This window comes from Oenanthe melanoleuca, chromosome 7 (assembly GCF_029582105.1).
Source record: "Oenanthe melanoleuca isolate GR-GAL-2019-014 chromosome 7, OMel1.0, whole genome shotgun sequence".
Lineage (NCBI taxonomy): Eukaryota > Metazoa > Chordata > Aves > Passeriformes > Muscicapidae > Oenanthe > Oenanthe melanoleuca.
Window position 1 is genome coordinate 1518194 of NC_079341.1, and position 14559 is coordinate 1532752.

Here is a 14559-nt window from a genome sequence, read left to right on the forward strand (position 1 = left end):
AAAACGCCCAGGTCCTGCTCCCAACAGCTCCCCACGCTGAATCAGGACAGGGCTTTGGCAATTAAGGCCTCCTCTCCATTTCAGAGAGATCATCCAGGGGTCAGTCTGCACGAGCAGCCTGAGCTGAGGCTGTTGACAGCAGAGCGTATGTCCGGAAATCTCCACATTCCCCCGGGATGAGCAGCAGCCTTCTCTCATGGGCTAGGCTCCATCCAGCTGATCATCTCTGCTCCTTGGGAACTTTTATTGGCTAGTTCCCTGTAGGGCTGAGCCCCTCTTTATTGCTGGTAGCTCTACATTCCCAGCTAGCCCACATGAACAGAATTTGATGTAGGGCTACCAACGCACCAGTCCCATGGTGGCACAAACCACACCAGTGCCTGGCAGCCACCACAGAATCACAGACTGGCCTGGAAGGGACCTTAAAGACCATCTCAGGGCACCTTCCACTAGGCCAGGCTGCTCCAAGCACTGTCCAACCTGGCCTTGAACACTTCCAGGGGTGGGGTGTCCGTCACTGAGCATCTGTGCCACGATGCCAAAAAGAGGGTCTGGGAAATGAGGTGCTGTGGCACCTTGGAGCCCAAATTCCACACATGCTGACTGAAGGGAGAGAAGGGAACTGAGTTCAATTTTTCTGCAGCATCACTGTGTGGTGTAGTCCTTCATCCATCCCACACCATGGGAATTCCTCCCCAGACACTGTCAGCACAAAAAGTGTCAGGGTGTACAAAAAACCAAGCAGAGAAAATTAATATAAAAGGAGCGATTCTGCCGTGGGTGCAGGTTTGACTGCTTCTCTCAGAGAGCAAGAAGTCAGCAGTTTCCACCCTTCCCTGGGGACAGACTGCAGTGCTGGATCTCTGGGCAGGTGCTGTCTATCCCTGTGGAAAGCTGCAGTTGCTCCTCTTCTTTCCCCAAATCACTACACAAATCCAAACTCTCACTTCTTTCCTCATCCTACAACACGGGAAGGGTGACATTTCACCTTCTGGTGAGGCAACAAAGCTCAAACAGTCACAAAGTCCCTGTGTGCAGCAAGCCCCAGTCTCATCCCCCATGGCTTTGTTGTCTCCCTTCCCTTTTTTGCTGCCTCAGAGTTTCTGAACAGCCTCAAAGTCTGCAAGAGAACAGAATTTCTACTCTGCACATTCCTTCCAGGGCAAGTAGTGCCTCTAAGGGTGCAGGGAAAGTTCCCTCCCTGTCCCTGCTGCGGCATAAATCTCCTCTCCCCAAGCAAAATCCAACAACAGAACTCATGGTCTGCTGACACAAACCAAACTCTCAGCCAGGGGAGCTGGAAGGGAGCATCCCTAGCAAGGATCATTGGTATGCTGGAGCTTCAAGTGCTTGAGTCAGCGATTTGAGACCAGGAAAGGCTCAGGAGAGTGATGTGGACAAAGGAAATATTGCTCCCTGCTGCCAGATAAACATCTGCACAGCAGATGCCACATCAGCTCCTAGGTGTGAAGGCATTTGCATGTGTGCAGCCAGGAGATTGAAGTATCCTGTAATCGTTTTGGCTTGGTGGAAAAAAATTTTAAAAATTAGAAATTAGGGGGAATTTTTTTCCTTTTTTTGGGGGGGGGTGGGGGCAGGGTGTGAGTATAGGTAAGTGCACATTTAATTATCACTTATCAGCAAAATATAGAGTCATAAAATATACTGAGTCAGAGAGGCCCACAAGGATTGTCAAGTGCAACTCCTGGCCCTGAGAACTGTCTGAAAAGCAAGAGTGAAACTGGGAACAGTACAAGCCCAGCTGAAGCTGTTTCCTGTGTCAATCCACCTTTGTTTCCAGGAAACAAAGCCAGGTCTTGGAGAAACAGGCCAGGAAGTTCTTCTGCTCACCTGGGCCAGGAAGACACACATAAAAACCTAAGCCACAATCTCTTGAGCTCAAGAGTTTCAGAATGCACCTGAGCTGTTCCTGTCCAATGAAGAGTTGTGGTTCTCCCTAAAATCAGCACGGGCAGGTGAAATGGGAAAGAAGATGCTCAGCAAAAATTTGAAAGAGAGACAGGTCATGAAAGGCTCTGGCACTGCACATTCAGAGCAAAGGAATCATGGAATCTGAGGCTGGTTTGGGTGGGAAGGGACCATAAATTTCATCTCACTGCACCCCCCTGCTATGGCCAGGGACACCCCCCACTATCCCAGGGTGCTCCAAGCCCCAGTGTCCAGCCTGGCCTTGAAGGGGTGATGTTCCCAATCCTGTTCATCCAAGCAAAACAAAACAACCGTGGCAAAGGAAAACATCACTTTCTCTGTTAGACCTCTGCACCTTGTCAGCATCCTCTGCTGCCTGCTACAGGTGAGCATTGAGGGCCCTGACTACGTTTTCTCAAGCTTTTGCAGCCGGGAGAGAAAGGAATTAAGTGTGGGTTGTATTCGTTTGAATAATCAATAATTAGCCACGAGCATCACAGAAAATTACAGGCAAGCAGAGAGCAACGCAGAACAAACAAATGGAATAATGAGCTTTTAATAGCATCATTATGGGATGGTGGAGATGTCCTGGATACAGTTAAATTGGAGTACTCCCAGGGAGAAGGGCTATCGATGGATAAGGGTGTGTTTAGCATCTCATGAGCTCCTCCAATCACCATCAGAGCAGAAACTGAGTTTGGAGAAGGGCTCTCACTCCACGAAGAACATTTTTTTCACCAAAAAGGAAAGGCCAAGGCATCAGGTTCTTTCTTCCCATCCTGGATCTTTGAATCCTGACTCTTCTCATTCTCAAATCTACTTTAAAAACAGAGAGGAAGCAGAAATGTCAGAGCTGATAATTTGTCTCAGAACCAACCAAACATCCTTGGGAAAAGTGTATTCAGCTTCAACAAGTTGCTTATTAATTTGCTTCCCACCCTGTGGAATCTGCAAAAAAAAAAAGAAATCTGCACATGCAAAACATTTCATATGTGCACAAATGTCGTGGCAATGGCTAATTAGGGTAAAAAATGGAATAAAAAGAAGCAGAGTGTTAGAAAAATTAGCACCAATGAAATAAGACCCACAGGACACAAATCAAGGCATTTGTCAAGTCTCAAAAGCAGAGAGGGCTGAGGCTAGGAGCTGATGTCTGGTCTGCTCTGAAATGGATCTGAATTGAGAGTACAATATTCAGAAAAATGTGGCTGTGGAGGGAACATGTGACAGCTTCCCCAGCACTCTGTAGCCTACACCGTGTCTTCAGCAAGTTGGTCACCATGGCAACCTGAAATTTTTCTGTAAGACAATTTTGTTAGTAAAATTTTAGAGCTCGATTCAGGCAAGGAAGGAGAGTCCACGTGTGTGGAAGGGATTAAATATAGTGACTGTCTAAGAACAGCTTGTCCAGGAGCCCCTGAATCCTGCCCAGCCCTGGAGATGGGGGATGCCAGGAATCATTGCTGGGGACCAAGGGACAACAGAAGGAACAGGAACCAGAGGGAACATGGGAAATTCCAGCTCAGTTTAAGGAGAAAGTCTTCCCCCAAGAGGGTTCCTGTCTGGAAAGACAAAGAGGATGAGGGATCTCTATCCCATGGTATTCCAAGCTCAGCTACACACCCTGCCTTGTGAGATTCTTCTTCCCTACTATGTGATTCTTTGACAAGCTGATTTCTAAAATCCAGCCCTGGTTGAGGGCAGTCAAGAGCCCTTTCTGTTCCCTCAGTGAAGGAAATCCTGCTGATTCTCTCCTGGAATTAGACACAGGGGCTTGTGAAGTGAAACAGATCATCCAAGCTCTGCGTCTTCCCTAAGCAGGAACAATTTCCTCCATGCAGCTGTGGGTCTAATCCGCCAAAACAGATCGAGAAGAGGGGGGAACAAAGGGCAAGACAAAAAATTGCTGCTGTTCACAGCAGCAGGAGGCTGTCACAGCGATTCCCCTCTCTGCTCTAACACCTCTGCCCCATCCCTGGGCAGCAGGAAAGGTCCTGCCTGGCTCTGCTTTCTTCTGAGTCCTTTGCCCCTGAACAGATGAGAGCTGTCCCCTGCCACAGCACATCACAGCTGCCTGGGGACAGCGAGGGCTTGGCCATCACATAAAGCAGCAGCCTGGCATCTCCCCAAGCACCTCACTGCTCCCAAAGCTCATCCGACACGGAGCTCACGCTCTCTGCAACAGATCCCACCCTGCAGGGATTTTCCTTCCCTCTGGTGCTTCACTCCTTTTTTCTTTTTCTTTTTTACCCCCCACAGAAAGCAGTAAGCTGCTTTATGAGAACCCTAGAAAGTGAGTGGGTGAATGGGAGAGGCAAAAACAAAGACGTGAGGATATAAAACCACAACCTAAAATCAAGCAGCTCCTTAATGAGGACACTGGGGATTAAAGCTCAGTTTTCCACACCCCAGGAGAGCTGTGAACCCTGCTGTTATTATATTTATAGGAGACAGATAAACAAGCAACCATTTCACCTGAAGGTCAGATCCTGAATTTCTTAGGTATGAGAAGAGGCCCAATGCTGCATGTTACACTTCCATTGAGAAAAAAAAGAAAAACAAAACTCTAATATTTAAGGATGCCAGTCTATCCACTTCTGTACATGTAGTGCTGCTAATCAGCTCATCAGGACTGCCAGCAGCACCCTCCTGCCAGCAACGAGCTGTGCCAGGTGGCAGAGCCCTCAGTCAGAGAGCAATTGTGAGGAAAACACAGAAACCTTGAGCAGGAAATCACAGCCCCTTGGCTTGATGCTGAAGGAAGTTGATTTCCTGTTAAAAAAAACACACGTTCCACGTGTGATTAACAAGTAAGACACAATCAGCATTCACCATCTACTTGTGTTTTGCAAAGGCAGGAACTTGCTTCTTGATTTTCCTGTTCAAGGACATGAAGCATTGCTGGGGAGACTCCAGCTACAATTCACGGGTCTGCACAAGAAAAATCCGTCTTAGGCAGGGATAAAAAAATCCCCTTTTGGTCCCTGGGGATTGGGGTGGTGACAAGTTTGAGCCAGTTTTAGGCTCCTCTTTGCAATTCAGAGCCACGATCACCATTATGCAGATTCCAGCTGGATGCAGGCTCAGGTTGTTGACAGGTGATCAGCTCTTGTACAGCAGCTTTCCCCCTTCCTGCCACTCCCCTGTCTGCCCCAGCTATTTATGGGGCAGACTGGCCCCAGAGCATGCCACGGGAATTTCACAAGCTCCCCAGTTCTGGAGATGGACGGGGAAATAAATCCAGAAAATCTGATTAGGACTTGTCACTGAAGTAAGCTCATTAATCATTGATGGGGTTTTTCATATTCAATTTCTAATTCCTGCAGGCACCAGCAGACTGGTGGGTCTGAAGACTGCAGACTTGAAAACGTTCTTTATATAACAATGGCACTGATTTTTTTTTTCTCCTGAATATTTAGCACATCCCAATAAATAAAAAGAGCTACAAAGCACCAGTGTTCATTTAGCCTAGCTTCTTGCACAAAGTCAGGCACAGAATTCTCCTGAAATAATTCCTGAAGCCAAAAAGATAAGAAGGCCTAGCTCAGAAATGTAAAATCCAGCATGAAAAACTGTCAGCCACTTGCCTGAGCAATTTTTGCAGCAGTCAGTTACCCATTCCAGTGTGTAAAAGAAAAAAAAAAAAATCACATTTCATTTCTTACCTGGACTTGTCTAGCTTTGCCTGTCAGCACCAGGTTCTTTCAGTAAGAGATGAAAGTCTTCTATTATTAAATTGCTATTTCCCCAGCCTCCCCCAAAATCTTCTCAGCTAAGCTAAGGCAGTCGAGCCTACTGCCATTTCAAAACTCAGCATTCATCTCCCATGCCCCCACCAAACTCTGCATGGCTTGTAATAATGCCAGCCAGGATCACACATATGCCAAAACCCAGGGAAAACAGCAGGGAATAACTTTTCCTGGCCTCAGACACATGAAATCTGTTTAATTTTTGGCTTGAAATGAAATCCTCTAATTCTGGATACGAATGAAATCAGGAAGATTCCTCTCCGGGCTTTGCAACTAATAAATCAAATTGATAAAAACAAGAGAAACAAGGGGCTTTGGGGGTGGAGTTGATATTCTCTTTAAATCTCCTGATGTTTCTGCCTCTGACATGTCCAAAACCCAGGAAACTCATCGGAAACACAGATCCATAGATCTGTGCATGAAATACAGCTCCATAAATGACACTTGCAACTCATCTCCGAGAGCAGGCAGAGAGTATTAAATTTCTAAATGCTCAGGGTTTCAAGAACTATAAATTTCATGTTCTATTTTCAGGAAGATTTTGCATCTTGCTTTTGGTTTGGAGATTTGTTAGATGCAAGAACACAAAGCATTTCTGAGTGTTGCTTAAAGGGGATAGCTCTTCTTGAGAGCTAGAGAATTAAAGATATCTGGCACTTTCCAAAGGCAAAGAAAAGTTGGAGATTCCTATAAGAAGACAGGCAGTGATTAAAAAGGCCTATTGGCTTTAGTGGCTCAGGGATAAATTAAAATAGCATATGGATTTAATAAAATCATTCCTACAAACAGAGCAGAGTGCCTGGGTTTTCCTTTGATATCTCGTTTCCAGGAGAGCAGGAGGCTTGTCTCCTTCAGCACATCGAGGTTTACCACAGATATGCTTATGAGTAACATGTGTTAGCTTTTGGTGAGTCACCGGTGCTAAATTCCATCTAAAACTGTCTTGTTCCCAGCGCAGCAGGCTGGAGCTGAGCTCCACAGGCAGGGAGAGCTCAGTTCTGGCACTCCACAGGGACAGAGACCTGCTAATGATATGTGCCCGAGCCTTTTTAATCACAAGGACACAGCACTAAGTGATATCCTCTTCCCTTCCCCAGCTACTTTAAACCTGTTTAGCGTGCCAAAGAATGAGCTCATTCTGTGCTGCTGAAACTCTTCCAAACCACTTCCCTCTAGATTAAGCTCCTTAAGACAGCAGGTAAAGCATCAGCAGTGATTAGAGCTGCTCCCACACAGCCACAGAGGCAGGTCAGCAGAGGTGCTTTGTGTAGGATAGGCCCTGCCAGCTCCAATAAATCTAATTATCATTCCTGTTAATTGGCTTCCAAACATCTCCTTCACGGGTTCCCATAGACAAGTGCTTCTCCCTGGGCAAACTACACCGTGGTGGTTCTCCCAGGTCCCTTCAGTTTTTGTTTTTTGTGGCCCTGAGGCAGCTGATTTGGCACAAAGACATAGCCATTCCTCTATATCCCTTCTCTGGACGTGCTCCAGCCCCTCACTGTCCTTGTCATGAGGAAAATGGAGGGGAAAAGGCTAGAACCCTACACTAAACCCAAACTCTGAGTTTCCAAATGGACTTTGCTGCATGCTTTTCACACTACCTGTAGCCCAGGACACTGGTGTACATCGAGGATACAGGATGAACAGCTCAAAAGTGAGTGACAGCCACGAGCTCTGTAGCTGGGATGTCTTCTGAGGAGTGAAGCACCTGAAAGTCCCCCATCCTGAGCAATCACTTCTCCACCCTGCCACAAAACCTGCAGACCCAGGGTGCATCAAAGCTAACCCTAACCCTAAGTCTAACCCCAACCCAAACCCCAACACCATGGGTGGTTTTGATCAGAAAGATGTAGGAGCAGCAAAGCTCCTGGGATGGCCTTTAGCAGCCCTACTGTTCCTAGAACTGTAGGTTCTTTGGCTCCCAACCCTAACCCTAAACCACACTCACCCAAGCCAGGTTATTCCATCTTGCTGGGGCTGAGGTAGCTGGGTTTGTTCCAGTCTCCACGGCTGCTGCCTCTTCCCCTGGAAGGGAAGGCTTCAGGAGCAAAGACATCATCTAAAAAAAGAACATGGAGACATCTGTGAGCAGGAGGTGCTTTCCAGCTTTTGTTGATTGTTGCCCAGAGAAGCAGTAGCTGCCCCATCCCTGCAAGTGTCCAGGGTCAGGCTGGTCAGGGCTTGGAACAACCTGGGATAGTGGAAGGTGTCCCTGCCTATGGCAGGTGATGGGACAAGATGATCTTTCAGACCCCTTCCAACCCAAACCACTCTGTGATTCTGGAATAGAAAATACTCAGCATTGCATTCTGCACACAAGTGCTGGTGATGAGAGCACAAATCTGGCAACCCAAGAAATGTATAAACCTCAGCATGGTTTATACACTGCACCCTCCCTGCACCCTCAACTAGATAGCCCTCTGCAAAGGAAAAAACAGCTGCCCATGACCAGGAGCAAACAGCTGAACTTTCACATTGTCTTCTCCCTCAGACAGATGACCTTGAGATGTTCCAAGAGGAAAACACAGGTCAGGGTATTCCAGCATGGCAGAACTGGCTTACCTTCCCTGCGAGCGCTGCCTCGCCTGTCAGGGGTCATTATCGGCACGTGCATCATCTGGAAATCAAAGACATTCTTTAAAAGACTCACATGGCAAGAAGTCCCACATCTCCATTTCCTCAGGCACTAGGTGGTCACTAATGTAATTCCAAACCTCATCCTTAATTTTGCTGAAAACAAGATTATTGCTGGTACTCCTGCAATCCAGGAGGGTTGGACTCCATGATCCCCTCAAACTCAGGATATTCCGTGATGACAGCCTCAGTCAATCACAGTTCCTTCTCCCATCCAAACACCACCACAGGTACACCAACACCACCTCAGGCAAGCTGAGATCCCCTGGGCAGAGTTACAGCTCCACAGCAAGAGCTACAGTGCACTTGCTGCAGCCCTCCACAGAGGGAAACACTTTACTTTTCAAGTGCAGTAATTCCCTTTGGCATTTATTCCTTATTAACATTGCAGGAAATATATTCCCCAGCAGGAATATTGGCAACAGCACTGAATTTTAAGTGATGGTTAAGGAAGACTTGGGGGAAGATATCTGCTTGTAAAAGCAAGTGTTTGTGCTGAGTGCCCTGTTAAACAACGGTTGTGTCAACCCACAGAGGGCTGGCTGAACATCTCAGGCTGTGTTACACATTCCAAGGCTTCCCATGCAGTCTTTCTGCCCTGCAGAGCCAGGCTTCCTGGTGTGTGCTCACTAGTCAGCTCTGAATGGAGATTTTGAGAAAAAACAAAAAAGAATAAATGAGCTAATTTGGTAATTCAAGCCAAGGAAAAGTAACTAAAAATCCTATTTGCTTACAAGGGGGCTGGAGAGGGACTTTTCACAAGGGCTTGTAGTGACTGGACAAGGAAGACTGGCCTTAAGCTGAAGGAGAGCAGAGTTGGATGGGATATTGGGAAGGAATTGTTCCCTGGGAGGTGGGCAGCCCCTGGCACAGGGTGCCCAGAGAAGCTGTAGCTGCCTTTGGATCCCTGGAAGTGTCCAAGGCCAGGCTGGACACTGGGGCTTGGAGCAGCCTGGGACAGGGGAAGGTGTCCCTGCAGGGTGGACTGGATGAGCTTGAAGGACCCTTCCAACCCAAACCACTCTGTGATTATACAATTCAACTTCTTCATTTAGATCCCTGAATTTTCCAAAAATAAAAGCTGTCCATAACCTTGCTTATTAAACTTTGTTCCCTCAAGCACAACACCCACTGTAGAGCTGTGTTCTAAGTGCAGACACACATGCAAGAGTCAGGTCATGGATAAAGTGGACACTGGCAGAGTTTGAAAACTGCCAGCAGGAATTCCCAGGTTAGGTCAGCATTGAATAATATCCCAAAAACCAAAAAAAGAGCTCAAAAAGGAACAAAGATCTCAGTAGACCAGATGTCTTTGGGCTGTACCATGGTGGCATGCTCAGCTGGGAGCTGGGCTTGGTAACAGAGTCAGAGCCATAGGGATTTGTGTGTGTCCAAGAAGCACCAGTCACACAATGGAGGAAGTGCTGGAGTTGACAGATGTGCCAGACTGCCACAGAGAGTCACTCTCTCCCAGGCAAGGTCAGAGCCCTCTGCTGATGGAAAAGGAAGTCAAACTACAGCTACTTTGCTGATCCAAACCTCCAGCTGGAAGAGGAGCACACACAGACACCTGACTTCTCTTTAAAAGAGGGTAAGCAGAATTTTCACTCCTCCAGGCAGCAAAAATGGGTTTTCCCCTTCCTTACCTCCTCGCTGCTCATGGACTCAGAGCTGAAGGTGCTGTGGTGGCACCTCACAGTGATGTTGGCAACCAGCTCCCCGGAGACTTCCACAACACTCCTGCAGGAAGCAGTGGGCTGTAACAGAACAAAACAGAGCCAATCTCACAGAGCAAACATCCAATACAAACCCTCCCATGGGAGTCTCATTGCTGAAGGATTTAAAAAACAAATTCCAAGAGAAAGAAACCCAAGAACGATTACACACGACTACACACACGCTATTGCTCCACAACTATGTGTTTGTTGTACAAACCTCTGAGCCTGCTCGGGGCAGGAGGAAACCTCCACATCCTTTTCACAGCTCAGCACAAAGAGAAGGACAGTACAGGGCTATGCCAATGGCAGCTCCAGCTCTGGAAGTTAAACTACCCTTAAAGGTATTATCTCTGCAATCGGACAAAAAACTGCTGCAAAAACCTGCACTCAAGTTTGGAAAACACGTCCTCACATGGCCATACTGCCCCAAGAAGAAGAGGGGCATGGTGTCAGTTTAGGATACAGGGATAACACTGTAGGAGCCAACAGTTGTGTTTTTAAAGGCAAATAGCAAAGCAATAACCAACAATTCTGTATGGTGCCATCTACACACATGCCTGAGCTGCTTAGCTCCAGAGCAGAGAGGTGGTTTGGCACAAGTAACAGAGAAGTCCAGACTCAAAGACAATGTATTTTCACCAAAATGGGTGATTTAGGACTCAGAGTGGGGCAAGAGTTGTATCAAGAGCCTTTTTACTTCAGGCTGAGAGTGAAAAACTGGGAAGAGATCAGCACTGTCAGCACAGAGGGGGGATCTGCACAGCACAGGAAGATAACAATTTATGAAGTGCCCAGATAGGCAAAAGCAAGTGAAATGTCAGCTCTTCTACCCTCTAACCTTAGAGAACAAGCCATTCCTTCTAGGATTTGGCCCCAGAAGCACACATACCTTCACTACATGCTGCTCCCAGACACAAATCCTCTTTTCAGCTGCCCTCCCTACAGAGCAGGCAGAAGTTTCCCACCACTGACCCTTCCCACCCGACACCCACTCCACGCTGCAGCTTGTGTCAAAAGCAGCCAGCCATTCCTCATTTCCCAGCACCAGCAGCATCCTGACAAGAGCCTGCACGGAGGGAGAGGAGGCTTCCCAGTCCCAGCAGGGGCACCCACCACGAAAGGCCCAGTTCTGAAGTCACAGGTGAAGGGGTCTCTCCCTGAAGCTTTGGTGCACACGGTCTCACGGATGCTGAACCGCAGATCTAACCCGTAAGTATCGCTGTCCCACGTCTCCACCTAGCAAAAGCAGTGTCAACACAACACATCATTAGTCCTTTTTGGTTATTCTTTTCTCTTTCTCATAGTCCAACCAATGCTAAATTGGCCAGCCAAGATGGGAGACTAAAAAAAAAATATATATATATAAAAGCAGTGCCTTCCCAAAAAAACCCCTAACAAATTCCCACTACTTGCAAATACTTGGGGGTTTTAATCCAAACTGGATAGACCCATACATCAGCTTGACATTCATTCTTGCAGAAGACTTGATATAGGCCACCTGTAGAAACAGAAAGGTTCTGCGGGTGTTCAGGAGCATGGACATTATAACTTTGAATATAGAAGTTTTAACTCCTTAACTCAGGGAGTATTCAGTATAATTCCGAGCACAAATTAAAACAGATAGGGGTTTCCTGCTTGCACTTAAGATTCCAGCAACTTTAAACCAGAACTGGTGCATAGAGACAGATGACATAAAGATCAGAGAAAGAATCCTGTATTGTGTGGGCGTGTAATCAGCAAAGAGCTTCAGATGAACCAGGTTGCTTGATGCCCAAAGCAAAGCAGTTAGCTGGAGGTATTTAAAAACATCACTCTTGAACAAAATCCTACAACCCTCAAGGACTTCTACTCTAGGTGTGAAAAATCTGAATTCCTAAAATATTTTAATTACAAACTTCCATACAAAAGATATTTAGGTTACTAAAACCATAACTTCAGATAGTGACCCAAATCCATGCTCTTCCAAGCCAACTCCAACTAAATCTGGGTTTCCAGGACTGGAAAAGAGTTTTCTATCCCAGAAAAGCTCATTTTAGGTACAGGATCTCCGTTGAGTGCGTACTTACTCCCATGACTCGGCTCGTGACAACACCATACAGGTTTCTGCTCCATGACTGGGAATTGATCCGTGCAATGGAAGCATTGAGAGCCTCTTCTGCGACAGGGAGGGCATAGTCATACACTGGAAACCCTGAGAGGGAGGCACAGTTCCATCAGAAGTTCATTGTAGGCATGTGCTTTTCCCCAGAAACCACCCTAAGAAGGAGGACGAGGCTCCAGCTTACCTGAACATGAGAAAACGCTCAGTGTGAGGACAAAAATTAAGATCTTCATGGTGTGTCTTTCAAAATCCTCCAGTCTTTTCCCTTTCCAAGCAAGGATTCCCAGTGCATATCCCTCTGTCTTTATATAAATGCAGCCTTGATCCTATGCCTGACCTCTCCATATCCAAGCTCTGCTCCAAACATTGCACTTCAAACAGAATTGATCCCAGGGTAAATATTTGTTGTCAGCTTTTCTCCATTTAGCAGTAATTTTCTGATAAGTCATGGGCTGCAGTGCCTTTTTCCCATGACTGAATTCCTGGTATGTTCATAGCCAAAGGCACAATCTGGTTATTTTGTTCTCTTTTAGCCATTAGTTTTCCACAGGGTGAGTCAACTCTGTCCTTAGCCAGGACCTGGACCCAGGACCTTCATGTCTTGGCAGCAACTGGAAGCACTTCCAAGCTGGCATTCCCTGAGGATTCCTGAGCATCAGAGGGGAATTCAGCCACAAGGAACTGCCACCATCACCCTGCAGACAAAAGCACCCATGAGAAACCTCCTAGACACGAAGCACATTGCAGATCACTGGGATATGAAGTTTCAGCCCAAAAGTAAACGGGATTTTTGGAAAATTGTGTTGGAAACTGCTGCCTTCAAGTAAGCTCACCTGTTGCTGCCTGTTCACAAGGCAGAGGTGGGTGTAACCATGTACATTCTGAAGATCCCATGAGTGAAATTCCTCCATTAACTTCCAAATTGCAGTTCCACTTGAATTCTGTGGCATGGGGTCATTTTAAGAACTTCCCAAACAGAAGAAATTGTGTGAGGCTCAAATTTAATAAGGGAAAGCATAAAGTTGCTCCCGCTTGTAAGCAAAAAGAAAAAGGGGTGGGCACTTTTTACCAGTGTAATGGTTTGAAAGCAAAACCAGTGAGAGACTCCAAGTCAGAAATACAATTTAATAGGAAAAAAGAGAAAAATAAAATACACGCAATAGAATAAAGGAAAAACCACTGACACAGCCAGAATACAACCTGAAACCCTGCTAATTAGGGTGGTGGTAGCAGTCCAGATGAAGAGGTCTTGTTGAAGTAGTGATCCTGTAGAAAGGTCTGGTAGCTCTTGTCCTCTGGAAACCAGTGGGTAATGGCTGCTTTGGTGTTCCAAATCTCAGTTTCTATCTAGGTAGGAAATGTTTGGCTCCTCCCCCCGGGTGGAGCATCTCCCAATGGCCCATTAACAGGAGATATCTCTGTGGAGGAAGCGCGGGTTGTAGAAATTATAAAGAACACTGCCCCAGGCACAGATGGTGATAGAATACATACCTTTGGGCACATCTTCACATTGTAACCTAGGACAACCAGCCAGCTTGGATTTCAGCATTGGGAACTGGGTCAAATATGCCAATTGAAAGTTTTCCCAGTCAAAATCCAGAGCCTCTCTCTACATCCATTCTCCTTGTTCCGTGCAGCTGAAGAGGTTCTCTCCTAGCTCTTGGACACCCTCACCTGTAGCCAGGAATGTTCTGCTGTGGCTGCAGCCACGCCAGATCAAAGGATTTAAACCGAGGTGGAGACTCTCAGGAACAGCCTGCTGTGCCGTGCCCAACTTTCCCACTGCCAGAGCCAAGACCAGGCCTCCTCAGAGCAAGGGAAAACCTTCAGGTGAGCTCTTTGACCCGCCTCTGCCAGGTTTTCTCTGCAATCAGTCAGAGGTGGTGATGAAACACATGGAATTACACCACTCAAACCACAGCATTTGTGGTGTGCCATTAGCAAAATCAAAAGATTCCTGAGAAGTTCTTCACCATGGGCATGGCATGACAGAACAAGGGGGAATGGCTTCCCACAGCCAGAGAGCAGGGTTAGGTGGGGTATTGGGACGAAATCCTCCCTGTGAGGGTGGGGAGGCCCTGGCACAGGGTGCCCAGAGAAGCTGTGGCTGCGCCATCCTGGGAAGTGTTCCAATGCAGGTGGATGGGGCTTGGAAAAACCAAGCACTTGGGATAGTGGAAAGTGTCCCTGCTCATGGCAGGGGGGATCAGAATGAGATGGGCTTTTCAGATCCCTTTCAACCCAAAGTGTTCTATGATTTTCTGAGCAGAAGACTTACATTGACATCAGCTGATAGAGGCAGGAGTAAAGCTTCTAAATTTCACTCAGACTCACAGAGGATTTGAGACCTGATCCATAATTTACAGACACAACAGTCTCAGCTTTGAATCTCTTCATAGCTCATCTGTGTGCCCCTTGAGATACT

The 14559-nt window shown here is 46.9% G+C and overlaps 1 protein-coding gene across 2 annotated transcripts; it reads right to left on the reverse strand.

Annotated features, from left to right (window-relative positions):
• Nucleotides 1-2469: 2469 nt before the first annotated feature.
• Nucleotides 2470-12509, reverse strand: SPP2 (secreted phosphoprotein 2). 2 transcript variants are annotated; one of them, XM_056495852.1, is made up of 7 exons: nt 12319-12509; nt 12100-12224; nt 11147-11269; nt 9962-10072; nt 8244-8298; nt 7630-7740; nt 2470-2748 (listed from the first exon to the last, which is right to left on the reverse strand). In XM_056495852.1, the coding sequence occupies exons 1-6, from the start codon at nt 12365-12367 to the stop codon at nt 7640-7642; spliced, it is 564 nt and encodes a 187-aa protein (XP_056351827.1). In that variant the 5' UTR covers nt 12368-12509; the 3' UTR covers nt 2470-2748; nt 7630-7639. The 2 variants fall into 2 exon arrangements, with proteins under 2 accessions (XP_056351827.1, XP_056351826.1); XM_056495851.1 differs by having other exon boundaries at nt 2470-2745; nt 12319-12496.
• Nucleotides 12510-14559: the final 2050 nt, after the last annotated feature.